This window comes from Chaetodon auriga, chromosome 21 (assembly GCF_051107435.1).
Source record: "Chaetodon auriga isolate fChaAug3 chromosome 21, fChaAug3.hap1, whole genome shotgun sequence".
NCBI classification, from domain to species: Eukaryota; Metazoa; Chordata; class Actinopteri; order Chaetodontiformes; family Chaetodontidae; genus Chaetodon; species Chaetodon auriga.
The window spans coordinates 4,052,114-4,077,040 of record NC_135094.1 but is presented as its reverse complement, the minus strand read 5'-3'; the positions used below and the strand labels follow the sequence as shown (position 1 = coordinate 4,077,040).

At 43.5% G+C, this 24,927-nt stretch overlaps 1 protein-coding gene across 5 annotated transcripts in view; it reads left to right on the top strand.

Annotated features, from left to right (window-relative positions):
• Window positions 1–24,927, top strand: part of dpp6a (dipeptidyl-peptidase 6a) — a 182,836-nt gene that overhangs the window by 115,723 nt on the left and 42,186 nt on the right. For all 5 annotated transcript variants that reach the window (XM_076721545.1, XM_076721546.1, XM_076721547.1 and 2 more), the window contains one exon: window positions 16,970–17,084. In XM_076721545.1, the coding sequence (XP_076577660.1) occupies window positions 16,970–17,084 (115 nt within the window). The remainder of the gene's footprint in view (window positions 1–16,969; window positions 17,085–24,927) is intronic.

The following is a 24,927-nucleotide window of genomic DNA, read 5'->3' as shown; positions in this document are numbered from 1 at the left end:
TAATCGCCTCCGAGCTCAGGCAGTAATGGGAGCCGTATCAATGCCATCTGTTGAAAAGAGCAGACTTATTTATATAAGCGTTTAAACAAATGGTTTTTCTGCTGAGAGGAGTCTCATGTAAAGGCGTCTCAGAGCCCCATCCGCTGTGAGCTTACCTGTACTTATTGATGGACACATTATCCTCATTATAAAGAGATTAACCACCACTTCTGTGTCTCTGTTCGGATTTGATGCACCCGCCGAGGCTAATGCACACATTTCTCTCCTCTCCGACACACTCGGAGCAGACACACCGTCGACCTTTCTTTCCAGTGTAGCTTGACAGGAGAGCAAACTGCTCCCAGCTTGTCAGAGACGAGAGCACTTTCTCTTGGCTATTTTCAGGTGGAGGCAGCAGCGAGGTAGAAGGCTGGGGGAGGGGATGCATGTTTTTCTTTATTGAAAAATCAATTCTGCTTTGCTACCTCCGCTTTGGCTCTGATATTAAATACTAAAAAACAGAGCTGCATCACACCTATAAAGCACTTGGATGTGGGGTTTATTAGTACTTCATTCGTGTGTTTGTGTGTTTATGTTGGATTGTGTTGACAGTTTGTGTCGTCTCATGGACGATTATGCTAATTATGTTTCCCTTCAAATGTAATTACCGTGAGCTGGAGAACAAAATCGATCCAAACTTGAGGCACACGTACGTCTGTGTGTGTCTGTGTGAATGTGGCACCTTGCGTAACTCGCGCCATCATCCGTCCTCATCTGGTCAGCTCTGCCGCCTCACTGACAATCCTCGAGCCTCTGCATCAGCGCTCATTAGCCGTGGCCCACTAAGCATGTCCGTCAGAGCCGACTGCCTCCTCCGTCTCCGTCGATCGCCGTGACTGTTTTGGCTCACCTGAGAACTCGTTCAGGATCACCGACTGGTTCATTGGTGGGTGTTGCTTGAGAATTATCCTTATTTCAGTGCATTCTCCTTGCCAGTAATTGTCTTGCTCTGCAACTGAAGGGCCTGGCTCGAATTGAAATGTCAAGCTTTGTATCAGGAAAGACAACGTGAAGAGACTCTATGGAGGAGCATTAAGCTGTATTGATGAGAGTGGTTGAGCTCTTGAAACCGTATGATTATTATGACTGCTCGCAATTATCATCACTGGTATGATAGACTGGAGGGAAAGGAAATGGTCTTCTGATTGCCTGAACCTCGAGACATCAACCACCATCATCTTCTAAGTTTGCTCCTGTCAACACATTCTGGAGGAGCGAATCAGAATTTGCATGATTTTAGACTTCGTGAAGAAACTTTTCTGCACATTACACGCCTCCTTTGAATGTATGCACCGATCCCAATGCATGACGCACTTCATCTTATGCATACGGAAAAGTAGCTTAGAGCAAAGTGTGCAAACATATAGTTTAAATAATGAAGAGCTGGAATGCAGAAATGTAGGTTGATTAACAGAAGTGGGTACATCAGGGCTTGGGATCTGAATAAGGTTAGTTTTCTTAACATTTTCCTTTTAGTATGTTAAGCATTACTGGAGCCAAGGTGGAATTTTAGCTACAAAAAGATTGCAAAGATTGCAAAGCGGCAACCTTGTCTTCTCTCCCAAAGTCCTGTAAAAGAAGCACGAGGGCAGAAGGAATAACTTTGAAATGTAACAATAGAGTCAGAAAAGTTATTTCAGTTGGTGTGCTGCATAACTTCTGCTGATCTGTTGCGTAAATTCTCCTTGTCTCTAAATGTGATACAGCTAGTGGTTTCCTCCTGCGTGCATTTGTAGCGATTCTTGTCTTTACTCTGTTTAACCACAGCCGACAGACACTGACAGTAGTAATCCTGCTCTTTAACCAGGCTGTGATTACATTCACACAGTTCCACACTTTTTACACCGGGGAGCTGCCCGGTACAGTCGTACAGACTGAGGCTGCACTGCACTGAGCAGTCAGCAGGAGCTATCAGGGGTTAAGTGCTTTGCCTCTCCCTTTTTTTTAGCTGTAGTTCTTGGAGGTGAGGAGGTCATTTCAATTCACTGTCTTCGCACAGTCTTTTGAAGCCACTCCGGGGATTTAACACAGCCAATTGTTAGTCGTGATTAGGCATCCGAAAACACACCAAGCAGCAAATGCAACAAATGCTGAAGCATCAGTATCTCAAGGAATGTGACACTGTAGGAAAGTGCAGTGGTGCTTTGAGCTGAATGCTTATATTAGCATACTAACATGCTTACAGTGATAATGCTAGCATGGTGATATTTGCCATATTCACGATATTGGTTTTGTGTTGCTTGCCAATTAGCACTAAACACAAACTACAGCTGAGGATGATTGGCTGGCACACCTTAGAGCTCCTGCCTCCTGCTCTTTCATTGGTCAGAATCTCTCTTTCCTGGCTAACTTACTGGCTAACCGGAGAGCCTGAATGTGGCTTTCGTTGGCCCTTTCCTTATCGACAAAGCACCAGAATCGAGACCGCTCATTATTACAACCAGATAAAATCAGTATCTGTTCATCTTCACACAGCCATGCTACATTTTGTTATCAGGAAGTGCAGTGTCAGGGTAGCCAATGAGTGACCTAGGATGGAGCAGCTCCCTCCCGAAGACAGAAGCAGTGCATTTCTGCATATATTTGGGCAAAAATCCGATGTTTGGAACACACGGACGGACAGACGGAGAATTGGATTTTGCTGCAGGAGTGGTTTGAGAAGTTTCTGTGGACTTTTTTTTCCCCTCTGTAAAAACTTACCATAATTGCACTCCTTTCTAACTGCTGTGAATCAAAGGCGAGCACAGCCTACGTTCTCTGTGAAGAAGCAAACTACAAACTTGTACAGCGACCTTTCAAGTCTTCGGGGGGTGAGTGCTTCACACGCACGACGGAGAAATCTTTCCAGTAAAAGAAAATGTTAATTGTGTAATGTTCCAGTAAGATCAAAACAAGGCTTATCAGAAAAAAGCAAGCTTTGGAAGAAGTTTGTATGTGGCAGAAAAGAAAATACTTTTCTAGATTTGAAATTACACAACTTTTCGCCTTGTGGCAGCAGTAAGCGTATCTGTAGTCCTGCTCTTCTCTGTCTCAGTTGGTCAGGTTCATGCCCTGAAAACTTGATGAGCTGTCTACCTTCAAACAGCATGTATCCTGAGACTGAGGGAACCAGCATCTATGAAACCCCCACAGGCACCGAGGCAGCAGACAGATCCTGCTTTCCTCGCTGCCCTCCTGCACTGTCCACCATTTCCACCTTGTTGTTCTGGCTTTTTTTTTGGTCGGTTCAAACAACCCAGGCAGTCACTGACCATGCCTGGAGTGAGTGCTACATGTCTAAAAACCTCCTTAATGTCACTGCAAATACAGTTTTCAGGTGGATAATGTGTATTTCACCAAAACATGTATTTTGTAGCCTGAAAAGGAGAAAGACGAGAAAGCAACACGTATTATTTTCATGATATTACATCCCATTTTTGGCAAGCATGAGTTCAGCAATAGCCATTCACTGGATTTGCATTTTGGAATTATCTTTCCATGTAGTGATAGTGGTTGAATCCACCATCACTGTGCTGAGCTCAGATTGCCTTCTTATGTGAGCAGTTCACAGGAAATGATGCAGCATGCAATCCAGCCGTACTGTCTGTAATCGTGTTTGGCTGATTTGAGCCTCACTGTTAAGTATTCACTCACCTCCAGCTGTTTGAGCGCTTTAAAGTTGCTGCTAATGCAAACCCAACATTTCTCACTGCCGCTGCTGCGCTTTAAAATCGGTCACAATTTTTTGTCTTGAAGATGTCGTTTCAGACCTGTTTTCTTCTCTCGCTTGGTTTTAAATGTTGCACACGGTAATGAAACATGAAGCAGCAGCCGTAGTTTGTAGAGCTGCAGGCAGCAGCTCCTCATCTAACAGCATACCTCCAACTTCTCAGCAACTTCGCAGAATCCTGCCGTCGGGTGGAAAACCGCTCGCGCCGTGTGCAGCATGAAAGCGCTGGTTCACCTAAACCACCAAAAAATATTCTCTCTTTGGCCTGATATGTAGCCAAGCGGCAAGTTGTGTTTTTCTGCCGAGGTTTTGTGGCTCTCACGGCTTTGAAATTATTTACACAACACACTGCCTGCCTCCATAGGGACTATTTCTTTGGTAAAAAGTAGTTCCAGTGAAAACACAGTGAGGTCTGTGAATAACCCAGAGCAAAGGCGATATCACAGCAGGCCTGGCGCACACCCTGCAGTATCCATACCGAAGCTTGATATCGTTAATGCTAATTGGAGCATAAACCGTTAGAGCAGTAGATGCGGTTGCTTGGTAATTGGTGATTCAAGAGCAAAGCCTGATTAGTTTTAAAGAGCAAACATACAGAAATTCACCATCATTATGTTTACATGCATAAAACATTCCAGTTTTCCCTCCATCCGTGCTGAGCCCTTCAAGGACGCCCCAATCATGATGCTATCACCTGTTATCAATCAGCCTGTTTACCTGTGGAACGTTCCAAACAGGTGTTTTTTGGAGCGTTCCACATCTTTCCCAGTCTTTAGCTGCTCCTGTCACAACGAGCAGATATTTACAAAAATCAATGAAGCTGATGAGCTCAGACATTTAACATTTTGTCTTTGTGCTGTTTTCAGTTGAGTTTATGTCGAAAAGGTTTAGCAAATTATCACATTTTGTTTTCTACAGCATTTTTTTTTTTTTTAAATCAGGCGTGTACTAAGCTCTTTGCACGGCTAACACACGGCTAGCATTCCCGGTGGGGGGGCTTTTTCAACCATACAAACACAGCCTCCCTCTTGAAAAGGTCGGCATTGCAGCGTTTGCACATAACCAAACACATGTTGATATCCAAGTCCTTCATAGTGTTTAAAAGCAGGTGTGCTTCTTCTTCTTCTTCTCCTTCTTCTTTTTCTTCTTCTTCTTCTTCTTCTTCTTCTTCTTCCCACCACAAACATGGGCACAGAGTGAACTGCAAACAGCCACAAACTGTGATTAAAACCTCAAGTGAGACACATTTTCCAAATTAGACGTATACATCGTCCACAGAATGCTCTTAAAACTGAATAATTAATTAACTGGAAAACGCTGCATCCGAAAGAAAGCTTAATTCCAGGTGGATTATGCTGCTGAGATGACCCGTCCCATATTCAGAATAATAATGGATGTGAGTAAACACAGTCAGTGTTTAAGGACCATGTGAATGACTCAGAGGAGCAAACAGCTTAAACATACTGCGTACACAAAAATCACTTTGTACTATATGTGCGTGCGTGCTGCGTGCAGACGGCTGTCCTCACAGGTAGGAGTCTGGCAGAAGCCTGGAATGGAAAAACCACACAGCCAGCACTGCGGCGAATAAGGGCTCATGTAATATGCAGCTTTAAGTTAAAGTCAATGCCGAGCACAAACACCCGAGCCGCCAATTATTAAATAAATATAGTACTTACAAACCTGTTAAATCATTCAGCGGCCACTCTTGCATGCAAAGCTGGCTCTCCCGTTTTCGGCTGAATAGCGCGAACAATGGGGTTGTGGCGGCAATAACAGGTGGCCGGATGGAGGGCAAGCGGTGAAGCCATACAAATAAAGTCAATGGATGGAAAGGCCCCGTGTGCACGCTGCCCTACCGGGGAATTCATCACAGATTTTGATATATTATTCTTTTTTTTCTTTTTTTTTTTTAGTCCTCTGGGCTTCTGGAGTGTATTTGAACATCCAGCGGGCGCTCACGGGGGGTGCTGTGGTGTTCATAATACATGACAGTACCCATCAATGTCCCGCCTCTCCTGTCTCACACAGCGACGGTGTTTGCAGTGAAGTAGCCGCCCCGAGCAGTTGATGTTTTTCCCATTGCAGGAGAGAGGTGAAAGCAGGTGATTTCATTTATTATTATTTTTATTTATTTATTTATTTTTTAGAGGGAGAAGAGACTGCTCTTAACTATCAGACATTTTTCATCGTGAGAGCACTTCAGCCAAACATTATGCCAACGATAAGAGGCTGGAAGTCTATTCTTTCTACATGACTGTTCATATTTTGTGGGCGAAAGCGATAAAATAACAGCAGGCCAGAATACATTAGCCTGGGTAAACATCAACAGGAGCAGCAGCCTCTTTTTATTAGACCCCTGCGCCTGCAAGCAGTGGGTTGTGGGGCATTTCATTTCCAGGAAGCGAGTGCGTCTGCCGGCACATATTGTTTCCATGACGGCTATTTATTTTGCCGAAGTGGCACGACAAGTGTGCGTTATGGAATGAAGGCTGATAGATAAGAACAGTGGGAAAGACGTTTCTCAATTCTTAATGTTTCTGAGAGATGCGGCGCTCCCTGGCACTGCCGCCTGGCCGCAGTGAATACCAATGGCTGCGGGTGTGGGCCGAGGGACGCGCTCTTCCTGCCCGGCTTCCTCTCTCCGCTCCCCTCTCTCTGGTCGTCTGTATTCTCCCCAGCTCTCCTCCTCCTCAGCGGCTCAGATGACGCTCTAGTTAGTTGGCTCCTCGAAAGATTTCAATGCAAAACACTTTACCGGCTGTTTGACCTTGTCAAGTGAACCCGAGCAGCAAACAGGCATCTCATAAAACTCAAGTAACTCGCACAGATCGTTAAGTGCCAGTTGTTGTGAGTCGGAGACCTCTGATTGGAGGGCCGTTTGCTTTCTTGAGAGAAAGGCGGGCAGCAAGCGACAAGCTACTCCTTGTGTTCAACCCTGTCTCCTAGAAATTAGTTGTACATACAGATAATTTGATCACAAACGTGATTGCTGCCTGGACTATGTTCAGAGTCAACTTTGAGTGAATGAAACATTCAGTTTATGTTCCACGCCGGAGTCGCAGGGAGGCGTGCTTTCACCTTTGCTTTGGCGTATTAGAACTGATGCAGTTTATTCGAGTAGATTTAAATTCAAGCCATGCAGCAGAACACGCTGTGGAATTAGCATCGTTATGTTCATCTGTGGCGCCCTGCTGCCGCACTTGAACGACAAGCTGATGTCACTTTACAAAGTCTGCAAACGGCTTTTGTCCGTCCAAATTTCCAGATCTATAATTATTCATTCATCACAGCTCGCCAGTTTTCCCCCATTTTCCATTCGCAGAGAGAACAACAATAACCTAGAGCACCGGACCGGAGCATCGTGGGTCAGCCTGAGTCAGACAGGCGGTGCTTTTGTGAAAAGCCCCGGGCGGTGACTGTGCTGATACACTGAATCTTTAAAATTACAGATCATTGCAGAGCAGATATTTAATTATTTGTTTTTGCATTCCAACAGTGGTTTTAATTTAAAACAAACAGCTGCAGCTACTGATGAGAACAGTTCACATCCATGACTGTTAGATGACTGCACGGTATGGAACTACCTCTACCTTTCTTGTCAGTACTTTTTCTGTTGAGCACTTTCATTTTTATGGCATTTTGGCCTCATTTGACAAGAGAGAGAATTACCCACCAATTACAGAACAGTTAATTGTGTGTACGTTCTCTGTCTGCAGGAATTAAAGAATATGTGACTTGTGAAAGGTCGTCCAGCCAAACAGACAATGAGTAATGAGCAGATGTGACTGTGAGGGAGGCTTCTGAAGGACATGCACAAATAACAAATCAGCACCTAAGATATGCTTTCTAATGTGCACACCACTGTCTTCCTCTTATTTTAGAGTTTGTCCCTTCAATCCAAACAGATCCAATTTAAGTCTGAGGTCTGGGACTCGCTCGTGCCTCACGGAGTCAGCACATCACACATTTGTACAGAAGTGTTTGTCTTCAGAAACTTGGCTGATGATATGCTGGGACATTTCCCAACTGCCATAAAGCAGCAGTGGCACAGAACAGGCAGGAGGATGACCACACAGTGTGGAGTTTTCTGCCTGCGCGATCGTCCTCTAGCAGTCGTTAATCTTTGCCGCGCTGCTGAAATTAAGAGATGAAGGTAAATCTTTGATGCAGCGGAGCCGCGGCCACGTTTTGCCTCCCTTGACAGACGCGTAGACTGACGTTTCCACTGGAGAAGTGATGAAACGAGGAGAAACTCCGGCTGCATTCTGTATTGTTTTTGTTTTCTTGAGAAGACGTGTGAGCAGAAACTGGCAAAATAACGGAAAAAAAAAAATAAATCTCCTTCATGCATTATACAAGAGAGAGGGGCAGGAAACACTTTCCCCTTTTCAGCAAGTGATGTTCGTCAGTTGTTTAGCCGTGTCGTAATGCATGTCCACCAAGCAGGAGCGCATCTGTAGAGGACGCTCTCTAATAAAAACCCGTTGAAATCATTCTCACATGGATGTGATTAATTGCCTCTACAGAAGGCTCACTTGCATGCAAACAGGCATCTTGTCTATAGCTGCATGAGAAATCATATGTAAAGTCCATATATTATCAGTTATGGGATTGGCGATGAGCTCCAGGGTTTTGTTTCTCACAGTAAATCAGATTCCAGTTCAGGAGGACCGTTCATCACATGCAAATCACGTCTGAGCGCGCTCCGTATCATCAGAATCGCTCCTATAGGTTCATTTCCTCCGTGTTACAGCGGCTCTGTGCCGTACACACTGACTCATCCTCTGGCCAAGGGTTTTATATGAGATGTGATTTAGTGCAAGCTCTGCAGAGGTCAGCTGGCGGTGGCGCCCTCCCAGCATCTCTCTAATGGACTGGAAGAGATTCAGTTGCAAATCAAACAAACCAGGCGGAAGAAGCTCAAGAACAACACGCACACACACACACTCACACACACACACACACACACTGGCCACACTGGAAATTAGTCCTCCTGCCGTGAGTAACAAACAAGACAACTTGTTTATGTGTGCAGCCCGACTGCTGCGCCCTGTTGTATGACAACAACAAGATTGTCCAAATGGGTTTGGATGGTATCACGGAGCGCTGATGTTCTTGACCTGTGAAGCACTGAGCTGGGAGAGGCGCGTGATTTTGGAATCTTTTATTCAAAGACTAGAAATTCTCGGCGAGGTTGGCCTGAGAGAAAATCCATCTGTACTTAAACTCACTTAAACAATAGCAGAGGATTTGGATTTGAGATTAATCTGCTCATATTTTTGAGTCCGTTTGAGGAGGAGGGAAGAGGCAGAGATTCCAAATCCCTCTCTTTGAGGATTAGAATCACATCTCCGCTCAGTGAAAATGAGCTGAAGTGACACCTTTACTGTTTCTTCTCATGGACAAGGTTAGTGCAGTGTGGAAGGGAGGCCAGCGCACTAATTAAAAGTGCTCTCATGAAGTATATTTAAAGAATTATTTAGCCCAAACGTTAAGTAATTCACACAATTTTCTGTTTTTTGTGCTGCAAGGGCGGGTAATTTATGGAATTTTTACCTTCATTGTGCCTAATTGTTTACTCGTTGAATTTAAGCTTTGCATCAGTTTTTTATTCATTTCTTCAGTTTTTCTCTTTTGATATGCATGGATTAAGAAGATATATAAGTGTTGTTGTGGCTCTCGCTGGTGTGTTCGTCATCAAATAATCCTTAAATTACTGGAAAAGGTGAAGAACTAACATTGCTCCAATGTGTTTTTAACATGAAGCGTTCAGCCATTGTTGTTGTCGTCAATGCTGCAGTGCATTGTGGGATCTTTGTGCCAGCGTAGTGTCCAACGATGGCACCTCATGTGCTCTTTAGTTCATGCTACAGTTTCGGTCACAGTATAAAAAAAACCCTCATATACTCAATAATATCTTAGCGTGGAATTTCAGATGAGCCCTTTTCACTGCATGTTTACAGCATGTGTCTGCTCCAGCTGTACTGAATGTATGTATGTATGTATGTATGTGATCTAATCTAAATAATAGATTTGAATCCTATCTTCTGTCATTACGAGCCACAGTTCTGCCCGATAATTGTCGATGTTGTTGCAGTTGTTGTAGCTGATTGTAACCTCAAACAGCCATGAATAACTGAGTGCTTCTTCAGTTTCTCATGTTTCTGTCGACCCTCTTGTCACAGCGCTGAGCCTCTGGCTGCTCTCTCATTTGAAGTCTTTTAGGATAAGAGTGTTTACTAAATGCTTAATCACGAGCGCGTCCCAGCAGTTGCGTCTGTTGCTGCTCGCCGGATCAGCCAACATCAGACCTGTCGTGCTGAGCGACATCGCTCTCGTTATTTTCTGATCTGACTCTCTCGTTGGAGAGTCCGCGCTCGACCCGAGGTTGGAGGCCCGATCCACGTGGCTGGCAACTTGTTTCTGTTTAACAGCGTGTGCTGCCTTGTTGTGCCTGTCAAAGTTTTAGCGAGCAAACCCTCGACTGCTCGTGTGGGTCTCTGTGGGTAAGTGCACAAATTAAAAGCTGACTGGCTCATTACATTCTGTTGCTGTAGTCTGTTTGGTTTCAGCAGAAAAATATGCTGTTCTCTGCTGCAGTCTGTTGTCAGTCACCCTCTCTGCATTTCCATGATGTTTCCAGGCTTTCTGTAGGTCCCCAGCAGTTCCTTCCCCCTACATCTCCAATAGCATTGTGCTGCCGGTGAATTATGATGCGTGCCTAATGACAATGTGGTATTTTTAGTAGCACTGTTAACTTTCTGTATTGAATAATTAAACCAATGGAAAACAGGCACACATGCACACGTGCAGTGGCATAAACTGGCTCTTGGATTCCAGATATTCTGCATGCTATAGTCAACATATTCATTGAGAAGCAGAATTAATGGCCTATACCATCACTAATGCTGGAGCCCAAAGGCATTATGACTTCATCCTCAGGGAGGACGCATGTAGCCTACACACGCACAAGACATTTCAGTTTGAGCCATTAAAGCGGCACTGAAGGCATCCATTTCCAGTTTAGCATCCCATAAAGCAAGCGCCAGTGGAGCAGTTACTCGCGCTACACAGCCTTTCTCACATCATAATCAAAATGGCTACTTATTCCCCTTCAGACTTGATTGTATTTCTTGTTGTTTTTGCCATCACATCAGTTAATTTAGATCACTGAGTGACAAATCTGTTAACAGTAGATGCAGACAGACGACACACAGAGGTGTCGTGTAAAGGAAGATGGTGTTAAAGCAAAGCTTAAATTAGCATGTTGGCTGGTCCTTGGTGTAGCCGCTGAATATCACATTTAAAATGAGCTTTGAGAATCTGAAGTAGATGGAAGCCTTGACACAAGAAATTATTTAGTTTGATATACTGGAAGCATGTCAGATGTATGATCCACAGTTTTATAGATCAAGAGCAGGACCGGAAAGTCAATTCTGTAATGAACCAGCAGTGGACATGTTTGAGAAGTATTTTTAATTTCCACTGAGTCCCTAAACATGTCATCTGACTGTCCAGCACAGATGAGGAGAGAGTCTGAGTTGCCTTCAGTTATTAAAGCGTCCTCACAGGACTGAAGTATAAGTGGTGCAGCAACTGCTCTGCCTGCCATATCGGTAGAAGTTGTTGGGGCAGCATGCAGCACACTCACCGCTCGGGGCTGAAAAAGTATTTTTATAATAAATATTATTAATCCATATTTCCACTTTGTTTTGTACCCGACAGTTAGCAGTTTTGAAAATATTTACGGGCATGGAAGGCACCTATGCCCTTGCGAGTCAAGATGTGGGCGGCTGAATTTTGAATGAGCTGAAGCTGCTGAATAGCTTTTATGTTGCAGCAATAGGCTGCAGGACAAGTGTTTCCAAATCTCTCAGGCATAGAAATCATCACATTTAGAAAAAAAACCTGAGAAAATATCTACTTTTGTGATGGTGTTGATCTAAGAAAATTAAAAATTACCTGTAACTCTGTGACTCTTTACCTGACAAGTGGTCCTAAAGGATCAGGGCTCCATGTATGCACAGCCTGCTGCTTCTGAACCAGCACCGACACTTCCAGCCTTTTCTATTGTCCAACAAAAGAAAAAAATGCATCAATGATTTTTTTTTTTTTATGTGAATGAGTGAACTGAAAAGCGCTCGTCCATTCAAAGAGATCAAACGGCTCTCTGTACTCAAAGCTGTTGAAAAGTGTTCGATTAACTTTGTAGTTGTTGACTTTGAGTCACTGGCACAGTGTCATGTTTCGCCCTCTCAGGGCAGAATAAACTCTGATGGTTCCTGAACATGCTCTGCAGATTTAAACATGACAGTTACTGCAGACAAGTATTCCCAGTATCTTGTTTTTATTTGGCTTTGGACCTGGATCCATACTTTCTCTCTCTCTCTTTCTGTCATGTTTTGGTCTCGCTTCAAGCGTTCCTGTCAGTGAATTTTCCTGCGGCCTCCCAACATGTGTCTGTCTCCTCGCCGCTCATTTTATCCCTCATCTCTCTTCTGCCATAGTCGCTTGTAATCGCCCTGTCATTACCTCAGCACATAAGGTCTAGCTAATTAGTTCAATCATTATTATAATTACAGACCAGAGGGGCATGATCGGGAAGGTTAGGCAAGGTTTCCAGCCTGTGTCTGCACCTTTACTCAGACTAAATAAGTGGTTACTGTTAAGCCCAGGAGCAGGAACGAGGTGACAAGATTCCCAGGTGAGGTTTCTGTCCTTGATCTTTTTGGCTGAATTGTTCGGGATCCAGTGATTAGTATGCATCAACCCCAGCGAGGTGCGGATCCTCGCAAGAACGCTGCTCATCCGCTGTGTGAGAAGGAGCTCCAGAGGATTTTTTTATTCCTTTGGATCGCCTCCAATGTCAATATGTTCCCACCTAGATGCTGATCTATATGGAAATGCTGCTTGACATTGACTCTCAAGTCACTGTAACAGTGCTGCACAATGTGGAGAGAAAATAAGAGAAGCAATTTCAGCTGCTGCAGACCTGCAGCATCTGTACAACGTGTGTGTGAGTGTGTGTACGCTGGCTCGATCTACAGTAGCGGAGCCAAAATTTGACGTTACCTCCATAGACAGTGGGAAAACTGAGAGCTCTGTTGTCTGTGTGCCAAAGTAGAAAGGTCACTAATTTTCAAAGTTTTCCATGAAAGTAAGAGCAGCTGAGTGAGTTTAAAGATAAACCTTTCACCTGGAAACGAGTTGTTGGTCTAAGACACGCTGTGAGATTTTGTTGCTTCGCTGAGCAGCTGCGTCGATGTTTGTGCAGATAATGGGACGAAATTGGACAGACATTTAGATTTAACTATAGAAATCGCTTTTGCTGCACAGCATGCGTCATGCTGAAACCCATTCAGCAAGAGAGCTGCTTTAGTTTAGGTGCCTTACAGTCAGCATTTCCGAATATGCACACACACACACACACACACACGCAGATGAGACTGTTAAATTTAAGACGCAGGATTGAAGATGGAATCACGCCCAGCTTTAGATTGCCTTATCTACTACACGGAGCCATTTGCATAGAACCTAATAAACAGTCATTGCTCAGCATTGCATGAGGATTTTTGCCTTCTCCTTCATTGTACATTACACACAGTGAGCACTCTGTCATGCTCACTTTACATCCCATTATTGCATGCAAGTGACTGCTCTCTATAGAGCAGTTTTTCTACAATTTTGTCACCATTTCCATACAGTAAATCCCCCTCACATCCCCCTCACATCCCCCTCTCCACCTCCACTCTCTAATAGAACCTCCAGTAGAATTTTCAGCTCTGCAGGTAAAAACAGAGATTGTTCCAGAGAGAAGAGCTGAGCACAGAATTAGAGAGAGTAAATCACACTGCAGGCCGTCAGCTCATCACCCACATCGTTGTGTTTTATCGGTTGATATCTGAAGTGATCCCCACACAACTGAGTGGGCTTGTTTGTTGTTTATGTTTATCGATCTGTTCATTTTGCAACAATGGGCCACGATCACTGTTGTCACACCGGAGGTTTAACCGTACCTCAGTTTGAATCTGGATCTGTAAGAGAGCTGACTTACTGATGAGTTTTATTGAGCCTGAGCTTAAAGCGTCTTTTTGTTTTTTTATTTCTAAGAGTGCATGGCTCTCTGAAAACTTTGTGATGACTTTCACATCAGTATCTGCATGAACATGTGAGCCGCACTAGTTTATCTGGTGAGTGGGCATTAGTTACAGATATGATATTTTAGCAGTAGTAATTCAGTTCACTTCAGTTCAGATATCTATGTAAAGGGTTTTTTGTTCCCAGTTGAAACACAACCTAAATTTACTACAGCTCTTTTTTTCTCCTCTCACTGGCTATTTGTCTGTGACAGCAGAGGCTCATGGGTATTGTAATATTTGCAGTCATTTGCCAACCAACCTAGTGGGGAAAACAATCTATTTGAAACAAAGTCAAACTAATTAAAACCGATGCATAGCTAAGACTGTGTTGGGCTGCAGTGTTTCTCTGTTGAAGAAGGATGTCATTAAAAGAAAACTTTAAAATGGGGTTTAGTGGCACTTCCAAATAAACGACTATCTTTTTAACCTTCTCCATCCTGTGTCATAAGCTTATTAAACCTCTCTTATGAGAGAAAATCAGTTATCTGCACTCCTTTCTGAATTTCACATTTGTCTCTGCCCAAGGTGTTGTGCCTTCTGGCTGTCGCGGCTGTGCAATATGGCTGTATAGCTTACTAACTGATTCCTGTTTTAATGAATGTGGGTAATGGGCAGTCTGGTAAATAGCCTCGATTGCTCTTATCTGCAGGCTAATGATGTCTTGGCCTCATTTCAATTAAGGTGGGAATGAGGTCACTGAAGGGTTTGCTTCATAGCTCAGCCATTCACTGTCATTAAAGCCTTAGCGTGTATTCATTAACGCCCCAGCCACAGGTCCCCGAAGCACATGCTCTGCCTCACTCTTTTTATCCTGTATAAACTAATTAAGAACTTATTAATCCTCCACCAACAGTTTGGGCTTCAGATCCATTCTGTGTGACTCCCTCTTGGTTGTGGTTTTGGTGCTGGTTTATCTTTGTGCTCAATGGACCAAGCATGACCAAGGTAAAAAACCATCAGGGATGCTTCATCTTAGAAGTCACACATTAAACTGAGGGGGTTTATTCTCTGGGTGTGTTTTTGCCGAAGTAATGCACCTTTAGAAGATTATTGCATACACAATCTGATAGAGATGTACATATAGCCCAGATTTTAGCGTCTCTGCCTTTGTTGCCTGTATGTTTTGGAGTGTTTTCAAGATTTTAATCATCACTTTTAAATGTGCAGCAGTCAGTACTTGGTTGATAACCGCTTTACTAATCCAACTGTACACTCCCTGCCTAGCACGTAGTGGCAGACAGTAAAATTAGCAATGAGCTACCGAAGAAATGTGAAGAAAAGAAATGTGTGTGAAATGTGTTTCTACATAATCCCTGGAGATCTAGACAAGTGTCAGTGCAAAAATATTACCCACGCAGACCTTAGCAGCTAACAGTCAAAATTAGCGACTGGCTAGTGACGAAATGTGAACGTCTAGCAGCTAACAGTCAAAATTAGCGACTGGCTAGTGACGAAATGTGAACGTCTAGCAGCTAACAGTCAAAATTAGCGACTGGCTAGTGAAGAAATGTGAAAGTCTAGCAGCTAACAGTCAAAATTAGCGACTAGCTAGAGAGGACATGTGAATGTCTAGCAGCTAACAGTCAAAATTAGCGACTGGCTAGTGACGAAATGTGAACATCTAGCAGCCAACAGTCAAAATTAGCGACTAGCTAGAGAGGACATGTGAATGTCTAGCAACTAACAGTCAAAATTAGCGACTAGCTAGTGACAAAATGTGAACGTCTAGCAGCTAACAGTCAAAATTAGCAACTGGCTAGTGACAAAATGTGAACGTCTAACAGCTAACAGTCAAAGTTAGCGACTAGCTAGTGACGAAATGTGAACGTCTAGCAGCTAACAGTCAAAATTAGCAACTGGCTAGTGACAAAATGTGAACGTCTAACAGCTAACAGTCAAAGTTAGCGACTAGCTAGTGACGAAATGTGAACGTCTAGCAGCTAACAGTCAAAATTAGCGACTAGTTAGAGAGGACATGTGAATGTCTAGCAGCTAAAAGTCAAAATTAGCGACTAGCTAGTGACCAAATGTGAACTTCTCGCAGCTAACAGTCAAAATTAGCGACTACCTAGAGAGGACGTGAATGTCTAGCAGCTAAAGTCGAGTAACCTGAAACCTGCTAAAAGTGCATTTCTATTATTATCATCACGGCAACAAAACATGCTACAATTATTTTAGTTTTATCAGTAAATTTTGCTGTTGAATAGCAGTGAAATAAGCAAAGATTGAGTATATTTTGATTAAAATCCGAACTTTAGAGCACATCTAGAGTCACCCATAGCTGCTGACTGGACTGTCTTAAATTGTTACTGTAATATATTGCGCTCATTCATTTTTTGCTGAACCTTGCCACCTGCTGCACATCACTGAGTATCAAATGTACTTTTCCCTGCTCCTAATTAGATTTGGGCACGAGCAAGACGCCTAAAGCTGCTTTCCCTTTATTGTTCTTATTCCATATCCTGCGGTGATACTTTGTCTCGTGCCATATTCATTCTTTAGAATTCAGTTTTCAATTACAGCAATATTAAACTGCAATAAGTGCATTTGTTTCTGGATTTGTCGGTCAGACAAAGAAAAAAAAAAGCGCCTCAAGGTTGCTCATAACTCAGGCTCATTTTCCCAACCCCAAAGCTTCTCTCTGCTGTTGCCAAGCTGTTGTCAAGCATGCAATTCGCCAACGCGTCGAGGGCTCCATTTTTATCTGTCACATTCGTTTGCGGGTGATAGCCGCTGATGCTCGGCTCATTAAGAATTCTCCACCTCCTCCTCTTGCTGCTGCTGGCGTGTCTCCTTGAGAGCCGAGAGGCTGCGACTCTGACTCACGTTCGCCCTTGACTGACAACCTCATCGTTCCTTTTCATGAGTTTGCCGTTTGTTTTACCTGTGATTCTTTTTCTTTTCCTCACTTTTGTCTCTTTAGATATCTCTTCTTTTTTTCCACACGTCCCACATTTTATTCTTTTCAGGTTTTCTGTCCTTTGGTCTTTATCCTTTGTTCAGGCTGATTTGCTCCCAATAGTCTTTTTACTGTTTTTGACCATGAATTCTCTCCTCCTCTCTGTCTCTCTCTCTGCAGGAGCTGGTAGGCAGTAACCCTCCGCAGAGGAACTGGAAGGGAATAGCGATCGCCCTTCTTGTCATTCTGGTCATCTGCTCGCTGATCGTCACCTCCGTCATCCTGTTGACACCAGGTACACGGCGCAGGACGAGGAAGGGGGGGGTCACAACACCACACACCGCACATCGCTCTGTTTACACGGCCATTATTATGCACAGACATGCCCATTAGGTTTTGCAATCAATCTCAACACGAACAGTGCAAAGAGTACTGTGTTTGTCGGTGTGTGTCAGTGTGTGGTCCATGCTGTCATGTGATATTTGCAGTGTCACCCACTGTAACACAGCTAACTTCCGCATGAGCTGTCTTTGTTGCTGTAACGGCCACGTTTAGTGAAGGTCAGTAAACCTCATTGAAGTCAGCTTGCGCAACATTGCTTTCTTCATAAACACGGTCCCCATCTGTCTCCTTCACTTAGCCCTTCTTCTGGCTGCACACACACAACACCCACATTGCGTACGTGTACATTTTCCTCAGTCGTTTTAAGGCATCTGAGTTTGATTTCAGTGTGACCTTCAGGTTTTCTGTTTGCAGATTTACATGAAAGTTTAATCAATAGGCCATCTGTTTATATTCAGGCTCATAAAGCTCCTTGATATGGTTTTATGTGCTGCCAGAGCCAGATCAGTCAACGCAACTGCCAGTGTGTTTGCACTATAATGCAGTTACAAAGACAGTAATCACTGCGCCTTTGTTTATGATTTTCCGCCGCAGACAATGTTGTAATGTTTCCGAGGATGTCAGGCGAGCGGTTACAAAGCAGGGCCAGCGTTCATGAAAGGTGTTTTTCTACATAATCCTTGGAGATCTAGACAAGTGTCAGAGCAAAAATATTACCCGCGCAGACCTTAGCGCAGCGGCAGGTGGCAAAGCAGCGAGGCCGAAAACGCCTCGTCGCCTCCTGGCTGTGACCTGTTCCTGTCCCGGTGCGTTTGTTATGGGCTCACACGAACCAGAGCTGTTTAATGTGCCACTTCCAAACAAGGCGGGCCAGCGGGAGTCGGGCAGAAAGTGGAGGCCGGGCAGGTGGTGTCTCCAGCTCGCACCTCGCCTTAATCCGTCCCCTCCCTGCGTTGACACTGTGCTCTCAAGCAGAACCACTGTTCCGCTCCAAGTCTCGACACAATCCAGGTCCTCGCAGCAACTGAGAGACCTCCAGCAGACAGCCCGTCACAGCGGATGTTTGCTTGGTATTTCACAGGCTTTTGGGATATTAAAATGTGCTCTGGCCTCATCACATGCACTTTTGAAAGTTGGTGTGGATTAATTAGGTCTCCTAACCAGCTGAGATGAGCTTCAGGATAATGCAGCTGTATATATCATTCCTCAAGGACAGTGCCGTGTTGGTGCGAGGACAGTTTATTTCACTCCTTCCTGGGGTTATCGTATTTGGGACGAAGCTGTTAATTGAATCACTGCATTGTACAGTTTGCTGTGGAAGATCGTGGCTGCCCTGCACAAAACCCTGATTTCAACAAATCCAACAACTTTGGGATGAACTGAAGACGGACCGTGAGCTGGAACTTATTACCCAACATCAGTGGGTTGAACTTTGAATATTGGCTAATTCAACAGCGAAACAAATATAGGATAAAGATCTCTTAATTCTAATAATAATATAACGTGCATTATATTTTTAGTTATACTGATGTTTTTAGACATTTTTAGAGTTAAGATGATCCAAAAAAGTGCAATTTATCAGCAGCCACAATGTGTATTTGGAACAGCTTCCTCTTTTCAGCTGAAGCACCTTCTTCAAGATCCACATCTCAGCTGTGAATAGCACAGATTTGATAGCTGGAGTTAGCGTTCTTAACAGCTGAATAAATGTCCCTCGTTTTTGTACGCTGCGTTCACGCACATGGAGGGAGCCTCAATAAACTTTTTACCTGTCAACAATTCTGTGCTTTGCCTTAACCAGGTGTTCAAATTATAAATAAGCACTGAAAACGGTATTTCACACACGGCTGATGATGATCTCCAAAGGGGCTGTATCGCGTCCATTCTGTGTGGCAACGTGTCTTTTCAGCTCCTGTCTGGGGAGAAATTGCTTTCTCTGCCTCTTAAGATGAATTCCTCCCCATATGATTGTGAAGAAAATAGTGAATGTGGCGAGAATGGTTTGATTCTCAGGCGCTGATATCGCAACTGGTATCATGCTTACTGCTGATTATGTGCTGTTGTAAAAGCCTCGGCTGTAACTGCTATAAATCAGTCAAAGAGTGAATTTACACTGCAAAAACATCCTATCGAGGCATTTCTTTCTGTGATGTAGTCCTCAAGGAATCCTTTAGATCTTGAAACAAAGAGCAGAGAGGTCATTGCAATGAGATAAATTAAGACTGATATAAGATTTATGCGAGCAGTAAGAGCTTAAAAATAAAACAACTTGATAGGAAGGGATTTTTTTATTTTTTTTTTGACATTTTGCAACACCGTTTAAGTGCTTTACGGAGGATTTTCCTATTAAAATGCTAAATCCAGCAGTCGTTCAGAGCAACTTATTTTGCTGTAATTACACTTGAAGGAGAAACATTTGGGGAACAAGGGCACCTCACTCTGAGCAGCAAACTGTGGCAGTGCAGCTCATGTGAGGAGTTATGAGGTAGCATGTTGTTTCCACTCAGTTAGGAGGGTTTGTTGATGGATGCTCCCCTGCCAGACAAGCCAGCCAGTTTCTAACTGCTCCTGACAACCACTTTGTTCTCACACACACACACACACACACACACACACACACACACACACACACACACACAGACAACAGGGCTTCGGTCTCCTTCTCCTTCTCTGAAAATCTGTGTCTGTGGTTGTAACTGATAGCTCCATATTACTAAGAGGTTGCTCTGTTCTCTACATCAGTACAACTAGGTCAGTTGTTCACACTTGGCATCTGGGTATTCGTCAGAGTGAGGGATGTCAGGCTGACTGACAGGGTGACAGCTAACCGAAACTGTGGGAGGATCGCATGTTACAATCATTTGGTGCAGCTGAATGCAAGCACAGATGATGATTACTGCATGAGGCCGATCATAAGTCAGATCGCTCTCCTGACCTGAAATGGACTGTTTCAGTGGCATTCAACAGCACGTTTAACGAGCCTTTATAAGTTTATATCCACGCCGATTTACAGGCCATTGGCAGGATTTCAGAAGCAAAACGTTCTCCAACGCACAGAAACCCAAAGTATCTCCATTTTTAAATTTATTTGGATTTTTAAGGGTTCAGTTGTGCTTTTTATGAATTGTATTTCCCAACACAGAGGTCTAGATGGTCTTTCAAAGTCTGCCCCACAGCACAAGGTATAAAAGTCTGCCCTTTGTAGGTCGTAAAATTCACGTTGAGTCAAAAAATTATGGAACTACTCAAAATACCCACATGCATCAGTGTTTAAACTCCATGCAGCTTGCTGAACCCCCAGAATTCACAAAAAAGCAGTTTGGCTAAAACGCTGCATCAGCCGTTCTGCTGGATGTAGCATCTTTGACCGTGTCACTACATATTTTGTCCAACTACTATATAACTCTACCCGAGGACACACCTGAGCATGTGCCAGCCGATGATCCAAAACTTGGTTAAGAAGATGCCACAGAACCACAGTTTCTGTCGGAGAACTCCAGCTAGCGTATTGAGATTTCTCCACACTGATATCGGACTCCTCAGATGCTAAATGCTCCACTACGTTCACCAGTTAGCCACTAACTTATAGTCTAGAATAAAATGAATGAACTCTCACTCTTGTGACAGAAATTAATTTCAAAGGTAACCAGTTAGGTTTTCTTTCGGGTGGTGAATTTCTTATTTTGGATTGAAGTACTTGCAGAATCTCCATATGATTGGATAGGATTACCTTTTCTTTTGTAGTCAACACTGCAGACTTACTGTATTAGCAGAGACCCGCAAATTATCTTTCAAATTGCCAGGTTCAGTGATCGATCAAATCTCCCCCTGCCTTTGCATTGTATTGAAAAGAGTTCGTTCCACATTAGCATATAAACTGCTGGAGTGAGCTGACCCTGCCGGGGCTGACGGTTCACTTTTGTCAGACTAATTCAGAGTTTCTGCCTATGATCACAGCACTCTGTCAGGATGAGATAAAGACATACTTAACTACAGAAAATGGATTCGCCTGTTAGAGATTGTGCCATATATAAAAATTTGATTCTAAATGTAAACTCTAACTTCATTTTTCCAGTGAGCGCTTCTGTGTTCAATCCATAAATCTGGCTATCATAACCGATTATAAAATCAGTATTTATCCCCTTTAAACCCCACCATCTGATGGGAAGCTGCGACTTATGCGCGCTATTGCATTTCCCTGCAGTCCAACACAGTCTGGTGACTCCAATAATCACACTGAAAACTCAAGTGATGCACCAAGCAGATGCCTTCAAAGGTGTTTTTCTCCCCCGTGATGAAATCAGGAGGAACTGAGGATCAGTCGATGTCTGTCCATCTGTTCGGCACAATATGCCACACGCAGCTCGCTCGCAGCTAGCGCACAGGTTTGGATAATGATGCAAGTCCTTGTTGCGCTCTTGCAATTTAAAACCACTTGGACTGTCACGTCGATTGTCAGATGAAGATTTTGTTAATCAGAACACACACTGACATCTTGCTTAGCTTCACTCTCTTTTTCCCTCGCTGTGATCTTGCTTTTCTCTTTCGGTCCATGACTAAAACCTCATTTGTGCCAGCATCATATGAGGGGAAATCTCAAGGCAGGTGCTGTAAATTTAAGTTGATTTGAGATTTCTAGATCACAGGTGCATAAGTTAGGAATGAGATTCTTAAGAAATGAGGCTCTTGGTGGTGCTAGAAATGTGTTTGAACGCCACGTATTTTAAGTATAAGGATGTATTCTACTGACAGAAACATGGGTGTGCTGTGGGATCGCCCATGTCTAACATTTAAACTGAAGACCTCAAGAGGACGGAGTTGGAGGGGGATGCCCCAAGCCACTGGTTCAGATATATGGATGACACCCGGGTGAAAATCAAGGGCCATGAAACAGGCTGTTTAACTCAGTGGCTGAAAACATTAGGTTCACTAGACAAGAGATGAGTGCAACACAACCTCCTTTATTATTGGACAATGGCATTAAGAAAGAGGGAAACCTTCAAGTGGAGGTTTACTGGAAGTCAAGCCACACTGACCAGTATCGCCGTGTTAGAAACCAGTGACCCGTACTTTACAGCCGAACTGAGCCGTTCTGAGGCCACAGAGAAAGAACATGTTCACATTAAACAAGCATTGAAATGTTGTGGCTATCCAGAGTGGACAGTCATCGAAACACAAGAGGACATGAAGGGGCTGAAGAAACCATACCGTCATTCTGCATGTAGCTGGAGTTTCTTGTTTTTTTCCAAGCACAACTTCCCTGTTTATTTCCAACCTGAGAACACGCTGAGACAGTGTTTTGTCCATCCAAACGTCTCAAGAGCGGTGCTGTAAATGCGGTCAAGTGCAGCGAGGAGTGTAAACCGAACAGCTTGTCCCAACGCAGGCAAGCAAACTCCTCAGGACTGGACTTCTCACACACTGACAGCAAAGGAAACATCATTTCAGTGATCGTGAGGTCCTAGAAGGAGAAGACATGTGGTTTGAAAGAGGTGTCAAGGAGACCGTCTATGTCAAGTGGTCACTGAATGTAGCCAAGGCCCTATTAGGAAATACCACAAGGCGGCCTCTCCTGGAGTATTTTAACCAAGTTCTCCTGCTCCGGACTGACTGAATAAAGTTTTTCTGTGCTGTTGATGCTGCTACCATTTTAATTGATTTTAATATTAGCATCATTGTTTTTTATTTCTTACTTTAATTGCCTCATTATCTCTCTGCACACTTTGTCAGTTTACAGTACATCAAGAATCCCCAAAACGTTTGTTTTCTAGCTGAATTTTAGTGAAAAAGCTTTCCTGACTCTGTTGAACTCATGTTGACTTGGCACTGGCTTAATGGGAGGAATCAATTCAGAGGCTAGGCGACACATCATCGCCGTAAGTCTTGAAAATGGTGTAGCGGTTGTCTCGTTTTAGAAGGAAAAAGATGCATAGATACGGAGCATCTTCTGTGAAAAAGCTTCTAACACTAAATCAAGACCGTAAACAGCTTCTGAACCTGCTCTCAACCTGCTCCAGGTGCCGGAAATGTTAGTGGATTTATCCAGTTTTTCCCGACCTGGACATCGAGTCACCCCTCGAGAGGTCGCAGGACTGCAGAGTTGTTCCTCTTGCACTGTAATTTTTGTAACTACTCTGATTTTAGCTTCAGTTTAGGTTTTTTTTTTTTTCAGCCCGGTTTGTGTCTTTTTGTCTTGCCTTGTCTTACTTTGACATCTTGTCCTAATGCCTTTTTATGTCTTACGTAAAACAGTTTGAATTGCATTACTGTTGAAGATACCGTGCAAAGAGGCCTTGCTTCTTCAGCTATTCAAAGGAAATAAGGTGAAAATCACTCTTTGAATAAGCATTTCCTACATCCAGCTCTTCAAATCTGCTTTATGCATTTGTAAATGCATGACTATATTCAGATAGTGATGGTCTGACCAGCCAAGCAATTCAAAGACTAAAATAATATAAAAGAAACATAATTGCAGCTCTGCTCGCTGTTCACACGTATTTGTAATAAATGCCTGAAGTTGAAATGCATGTGAGGATCACAGAACTTACTCCCCATGATCTGATATTAATATTTTAGATACTCTTAAGACATTTGGCTGTCATTGAAGTGAACATCACACTTTGATGATCTCAAGACTCTTAGGATCACATCCAGTTGTAGAGATGTGAAGGCTGACGTTAAACTATGTCTTTGGCCGGTGTGTGATGTGATGGTGTTAACATGACAAGAGGAAGATGTTGAGTGTCGTTTTTTTATTGCCAGCCTCTGTCTGAACCTCCCCTCCTTCCATCCATCTGCTCTTTAAAGATGATTTCTCCGACATCTGCAGCACACGGATCAAAGCGTGCGTCAGATTAAAATTAGGGGACGTGGTCACAGTTTGCTGAGGAAACCTTTGGAGCTCTTCTTTTGTGGCTTTAGCAGTTAGAAAACCTCTCCCTTAAGACAGTGCTTTGCAAATGTGAGTATATAACGTTGAATAATGGGTTTTCCTCGACCTCTGCTACATAAAACGGTCTGCAAAGCTTGGGGAATTGTTGTATATTGATGACATTTCATTTTTTGTCCATTAACTACCATCAAATACACTTTAATTGACTACCAGTGAGTTTAGCTGCACTAGCAGCGTGGCCATAGGGATGGTAATGCCACTCGGTTGTTCCAAGGTCTGTGGCGTTCTTTGGCTCTTCCTCAAGCGCAACCTTCAGGTTAAAATTTTAATTCATTCAGTTCTTCAGTTTATTGACACTTACCTGCAGAAGTGATGACAAATCAAGCCACAGAAGGGCCATCAGAGTCCACCACTGCCCATCAGCTTCAGCTGTACTGTGCGAGCATTGCAAGCATGTTAGCATAGCAACATTAGCATTTAGCTCAAAGCGTGTAAGTGCACCCTTACAGAGCTGTTAGCGTCGCTGTAGATTCTTCTTGTTAAAGCTTTGCAGATTGATCAATGCATCTTTTAAAGCCTCATTTTGAGACACTGTAGGCGCCACCACAGCGAAACGCATTTGATTTTTTTTTATAAAGCCCTCACAAGCACTTGAACATGTCACATAATAAGGTTTTTAAACAAGCCACATTTTCACCCACATTACCAGGCAGCCATATCACAGGTTTCATGTCTCAATTCAATCACACCTGTAATGGATAGTAAAATGCCTCACTTACATGAAGAGAAACCGCCGGTTGGTAGCAAAGCTTTCACCAGTGTGAGAACCTGCAGTATAACAGAGTGTGATTTTTAAGATGGTCGGCTGCGATGTAAAATGTAGACATTAAACATGTAGAGCGCC